At 36.6% G+C, this 6,636-nt stretch overlaps 1 protein-coding gene across 1 annotated transcript in view; it reads left to right on the top strand.

Annotated features, from left to right (window-relative positions):
- Positions 1-5,656, top strand: part of PLEKHH2 (pleckstrin homology domain containing, family H (with MyTH4 domain) member 2) — a 49,901-nt gene extending 44,245 nt beyond the window's left edge. Inside the window, exons 26-29 of the mRNA XM_009077966.1 lie at positions 797-926; positions 2,109-2,195; positions 3,887-4,024; positions 5,330-5,656. Coding sequence (XP_009076214.1) covers positions 797-926; positions 2,109-2,195; positions 3,887-4,024; positions 5,330-5,512 — 538 coding nt within the window. The 3' untranslated portion in view covers positions 5,513-5,656. The remainder of the gene's footprint in view (positions 1-796; positions 927-2,108; positions 2,196-3,886; positions 4,025-5,329) is intronic.
- The last annotated feature ends 980 nt before the right edge of the window (positions 5,657-6,636 follow it).

The following is a 6,636-nucleotide window of genomic DNA, read 5'->3' as shown; positions in this document are numbered from 1 at the left end:
CCATTCAAGTAGTCCCTAAACTACCAGTTGCCAGAGCTGGAAGTCTGTGGCAGGGAAAGAATCTCTCTATCCCTGCCCTGTTGCTTGTATTCTTTTGCTGAGGGTGTGGTTTGACTTCATAAACTCCCAGTAAAACTAAAGCTGCAAGTGATGGGTCTCCCTTTATTCACATTCCCCCTCCCTTGGCTGCTGGGTGAGTCATCCCCACCGGTCAGTGTTGGAAAGGTACTCTGGGGTGAGGGTTTTTTGATGATTAGTTTTTCCACAGGATCATTTTATTGAACCAACTCGCCAAGGAGCCACAAAACAAAGAGACAATGTGAACACATTATGCATTAGAAGCACCTTTTTGGTAGCAGTGTACTGAAAAAAACCACTAAAAAAGAGTAGTGCTAAGCCATATCTTCCACATCTGCTAGTAGCCACAGGTAAAGATGGGTGCTAAGCTGGATGGATTTTTGGAATGACAACTGACAAAGCTGTTGAGTACTGATAAAGGTAGATTGATTCTCTGTAGCAACACATTAAAAGTCCCAGACTTTTTGCCTTTATGCTGCAACTGCTACATCAATATTTAATCATAGTGTTGCAGAAATTAGAAGATACTTCATAATTTTCATGCGTGTTAAAATACTAAATGACATTTCGGATTCATTTAATACTGTACAAGTGATAGTTGTTGTATTAACTTAAATTATCATTTAAACAAGTGAATTCCTTTTTTGCTCACTGAACTCACTATGGGTAAGCATTTAAATTCCTTTCAATAGCTGAGTAACATATTTCATTTCCACAGACAGCTTTGTCAGCGATTGTCTACACGATGGATGGCTCTCCGGGGGCACAGTGCTGCAGACTGTGTGCGCATTTACCTCACTGTAGCCAGAAAATGGTCTTTCTTTGGTGCTAAATTGTTTGCAGCAAAAGTAAGAAACTTCACTGGGTTTGAGTGGTGGTGGTGTTTTTTATAAATATAAATATAATATGCAAATAGTAATACCTTTTTGTTGAAAATAACTGTGTTACACGTATGCTGATTGAACCTCTTGTCAAATTACTAACTAGAGTCATATATCAGTGAAGAATAATAGTACTAAGTATACCATAATAGAAACTTTACAATGCTACTTGTTTTACATTATTAATCTAGGTAGCATCTTTCCGTTTTCCTGTATCTTAGTTTGAGATAGCCTTTTTGGTTTAGACTTTTTTACCTGATAACTAGTAGAATATTGAAAATATCATTAACTGGCTGTGGAAGCTGAACCTTGCCCTAAATGTTGTTAGGGGTATTTAGAGCACTCCCTTCTGTGCTGGCCTCTCTCAATTTCTCTTAAGCCACTAGAATCATGGAATTCGTAGAATCAACCTGGTTGGAAGAGACCTCAAAGATCATCAAGTCCAACCCTACCATGGTTACTACACCATGGCACTAAGTGCCATATCCAGTCTCATCTTAAAAACCTCCAGAGATGGTGAATCCACCACCTCCCCGGGCAGCCCATTCCAATATCTGATTACTCTCTCTGTTAAAAATCTCATCTAATATCCAACCTAAACCTCCCCTGGCAGAGCTTGAGTCTGTGTCCTCTTGTCCTACTGCTGGTTGCCTGGGAGAAGAGACCAACCTCCACCTGACTAGTATCTTAATTCCCTTGATTCAAGTAACATCTATGTTAAACAGAACTGTCACCTCACTCCTTATGTTTTATTAGGTAAACCCTTTCAGTGTGTGCATATATATATATATACATATATATATGTATATAATTGTTTATCAGCACTCTGTTCTTTGTGTATGTAGACATATGAGCTAGTGAACAAACTCTAAAATGCCTGACTTTTATTTTATTAATGAGACTATACATTTTATAGGACTAAGCACTAGGGGACCCTTCAAGAGTGTTGAGTTCACAGTTCTGCCACTGGCCACCTGCAGGGCTTTGGGCAGCTGTTTCAATTCCTTTACTGAAATGTACACTGATACACTGAGAGGGAACTGATGTAAGATCTGTGGATAGAGAGAGGTCTATAATAGCTGAGAGTTAATGATTATTTACATACAGCCTCATTTTGAAGTAGTAATTAAAGAACATTTCTCTTTGTAGCCTCTAGCAACAGCCTCAGTTGAGAAGTCCTTCATATGGTTTGCTGTGCATGAAGATGGCATAAGCATCCTAGAATACAGCTCTATGGTAAGTGAAATTTCTTTTTTTATGCTGGTCAAAGTAGATGTTAGCACTGAGTATATGGAGAGATTCACCACCATACTACATAAAAGATAGCATTAGCCTTCCATGCTAAGTTATCTAGTCTTTCTCTTGGAGCAAAAATTTATTCCTTTCAAACTGGTTTAATTTTGTCATCATTATAGTAGCTCTAATAATAGAAATAAGTAACGCATTCTTTGCAGAGAATTTATTTCTGTTTATCAGATACAGTTTTTATATCATTCAATGAAATGTTAATGTTCTAATCATTCAAATGTCAGGAGATCCATAGTTGCAATTCTTACAATAACACTAATTTTCTTTTCCTGGAGACTTCATTTTACACTATTGTTCATAATACATACACTCTATAAAGAGCAGTTCCTTTAAAAGATTGTTATTTTCATTGCATTATTTTTGTTTAATAGTAGGTAATATAACCCAGTGTTATTTAATTATGTCATTTTAGGCTCTGATTTTTCTTTGATTTGCAATACAAGTTTTCACAGAAAACGAGTTGGTGGTAATCGGTATGAAAAAACAGTGCCTGAGAAGATCTCTGCTTTCATTTATATCCTGCAAAGAAACAGCATGGCATGCTGCTAATAGTGAATATCAGAAAATTAAAATCTCAGCTTCATAATTGGACTGATATGGGCCTTTTCATTACATTTCTTTGCAGTTAAAGGGATAATGAAACAAAGAACATGAGGAGAGCAAACAGCAGCTCTCTAGGGAGCAAGCAAAATGAGCTTGCATCAGACTGCACAAAGCTCTAGAAACACCATCTACTCCCAGAGCTACCTGTGGCATTTCTGTAGAGCACTGCCAGTTTACAGTACCTGCAGGCCTTACTTCATTTAAGAAACACTCAGTTTCCAGGGAATCTTCTGATTTTCTGTAGGAAGGATCAGGGCTATCAGAAATTATGTTGCAAGGGGTAGAGAAAATATTATTACAAAATCAGTGCAAAAGAGCTTTATTAACTGAAGGATATTAAATCAGTTATTGTACACATATTGTGTGCTATGAATTTTAAATGTGAACATCTGCAGCAAATTAATATGAGTTGTAATAATAAATTAAATGCTAATCTTAAAGGCCACTAGTGTGGTGTTAAACATTAAATAGTGAGAATTGAGGCATGGAAAGCAGAGGAGCCTTGAAGAGCATTTATGTTTCATCAGAGATGTGGGGAAAAAAAAAGAGAACAGAACTTAATTGTGTGTATGCAGACTACACCACTGCACAAAATGAAGTCCTGGAGTTAATATCCTTTAGATGTCTCATACTCTGCCGTTTATTTATTTAGACACTGCTTCAATTTCCATTGGAACTGCTAAGATTAACTTCTCTCAAAGTCAGTCAAGGCTTGTATAAATTGAATTACACAGTTGAGTTGAAACCTGCTTATATCTTTGATCTAATTAATTTGGAATAGAAACAGAGGTCAAACTTACAAGAGTTACCATATGCAATGAAAATTACTCATCATGAAGGTCTGAATGAATCTATCCCAATATTCACAGTTAATTTCAAGATTCATAAGAGGATAACACCATTGAAAAATATATGTGCAATTATATTTTTAAAGGAAGAATTTGTCATCATCTGTTTTTCCTGCATTGTCCTCCTTAATAGCTTTGTGTTTTGTTTGGGGGGGTTTCTTTTTTCAGCGATTAACAATTACATATACATACAAGAGCCTGATGACTTTTGGAGGCTATCAAGATGATTTTATGTTGGTTGTTAACAATGCTCAGACAAAGGACAAAGCAACTGAAAAACACCTTTTTGCCATGACAAAACCAAAGGTTGGTATATTACCTGAAACAGTTTCCCACCATCTGCTTTCGTGCTCTCTCTGGTGGGTAATCCTTAACAGATATGAAAGATGAAACACCTTCTTTAATCCTAGCATTCTCAGAGTATTGACTTCTGCCAGATGATTTTAGAGAGCAAAACAATTACTAATGTAAGAGCTAACTGTGACAATACTGATGTGTTCCTTTTTATGCCCCTGTCTATAACATCCCAGATTTTTTTATAGAAGGACAAAGAAGACTATTAAGGTCAGAAATTACATTTGGTACCTAAAACCAAGTCTGTTTGCTTGATCAGCACCAGAGATAATTTTTGAAAAAGTACGTTTGTGTTCTACAGTGAACACAAGGTCTGAAAGATCAGTCACTTCTTAAGATGTCTAGGATGTTTTTACCTTTGTTTGAAAAAAAGATCATGCCTTTTAAATCTAGATTCTCTCCTTCACTGGTAAGATTAACTATTTCTTTTTTTTTAAAATAAAGATTTTGCTGTTAGAACAAGTTATTCTCTCCTTCACTGGTAAGATTAACTATATCTTTTTTTTTAAAACAAAGATTTTGCTGTTAGAACAAGTTAAGAAACAGAATACAATATTCCATGTATAAATTTGGGTCAAAACACAACTATTCATACCAAATAAGCATCTATTGAAATTTCCCTCAGACTCTACCCATATAGAATCACAGAAGGGACCACAAAGATCACCTAGTTCCAACCCCACTGCTGTGGACAGGGACACCTTCCACTAGATGAGGCTGCTCAGAGCCCCATCCAAGCCAGCCTTGAACACTTCCAGGGATGGGGCATCCACAGCTTCTCTGGGCAGCGTGTTCAGTGTCTCAGCAATGTTTGTATGGCTCACAAAGACAAAATACAATAAAAAGCTCCCAGAAGTCTTTATTCCCTTTATCTGTCCCATGTCTTGAGTTCTCTGAGCACTGGATACTTTCTGGCAAAACTGAGGGGACACATTGTGAAAACCTTTCGTCAGAGTGTCGTCTTTTGGACCTCAAAATCTCTCTGAAAGTGAAAGAAGTGGTCTCTCAGAATCGTTTAAGACTGTGGAAGAAAAAGTATCTTTGATATATACGAATGGGAATAACATTACATTATTTGCAAGAAGCAGTAGCAAAAAGCTTTATTAGGTATCTCCTGTCTCCCCATCATTAATTTGATAAAGAACAAGTACTTTTCCAGTTGATGGTGATTGTCACTTGCTAAAAAGTTAGCTATTTTTTCAGCAGTCAAAACACATCACTGTATTTTTTAAAGAGTTTTGTGTGTTCCTGTTATAGATTCTTGAGATCACTCTACTGATTGCCAGCTACATTAACAACTTTCATCAGCTGAAAGGAGCTGCTCATCACCTCTCTGCTCCAGCATTACTGGCATCTCAAAGTGGACAAAAACTCAAGGAAATGGGGAGTCAGCCACTTCTTGCAATCAACAGACCAACTAAATGTCCCACTTTGTTATGAAAGGATTATGTATCGTGATAATGTGTCTTTGTTACAGGGTTTCTACACTGATTTCTTGTACGTCTCTCCTGATGTACAAGACGTAAAGCATAAGCAGGTCCATAAATACAAGAAAGGTGGATGGGTTTCCATTCATTTCAGTGGCATATAACAGGAGTAGCCCTCTAATTAAAGCCCTGGCCTGAACTGGAGTGATGATGAGCCAATTTAAGGATTATGCTTTACTGTTGGTTGCTTGTGCCTACAGCTCAGAAATAAATATATTGGTTGATAGTGATGGGGAAAGGTGACATTGGGAACAATTCTCTAGATTTTAATAGTTTTCCAAATATATACTCAGAGACCAAACAGTCTTCAGCTCTTCATCTCTATATTTCAAAATTACACCAGTTGTACAGCCTTCACTTTAAAAGGGAATTTTTGTTTAGGAAAACAGTCAAATACAAAACATTTTCCACTTCCAGCACCATCCTTATGTGCAGTGCAAGCACCATGGGGCTAAAAAGAACAAATTGTTTGATTTGTATAATTGCTTCTCCTTTAAAACAGCCCATAAGCACATCATGTAACTCTTAGAAATTTAAAGAGTATTCTCATGATACACTCTAGCCTTAGTTATACAGCTATTTTACTGGGCAAATCTTCAGCCTTGGTCTGGTAAATTTCTAAATAAACCCTCTCTGCTCCAGCCTTTTGAAAAAATCTAAATTGGATAGGTACTGTATTTAGTATAGTTTTGTTAAACAGGATCCTGTACCTAATTTCTCCTTTACTCCAGAATAGTAATATAGTACAGGTGGCAAGAATAACACAATTCAAAACAGAAGAATAACACAGAAAACCATTGCTTGAACTGTTGTGAGTAAACTTGGAGACATATAAAATCTATGTATAATATGTATAATGTATATACATTGATTCAGAATAATATTTTGTAAAAGTTGTACTTCTTGTTTTTCATTTGTATCTATGCATTTCTATGGACCTAGGAGCACTTTCCAGTTCCCCTTTTCAGCTGCAAGCCTCAGTACTACATAGGGTCACATGTATAGAAATTAGACCCATGATTTTTTTCCAGTCCTCTCACTTTCATTTCCATGCAAATAAACCACTTCTGAAGGCTC

The sequence above is a fragment of the Acanthisitta chloris genome, unplaced genomic scaffold, assembly GCF_000695815.1.
Source record: "Acanthisitta chloris isolate BGI_N310 unplaced genomic scaffold, ASM69581v1 scaffold26880, whole genome shotgun sequence".
NCBI classification, from domain to species: domain Eukaryota; kingdom Metazoa; phylum Chordata; class Aves; order Passeriformes; family Acanthisittidae; genus Acanthisitta; species Acanthisitta chloris.
This window is presented reverse-complemented; position numbering and strand designations above follow the sequence as displayed.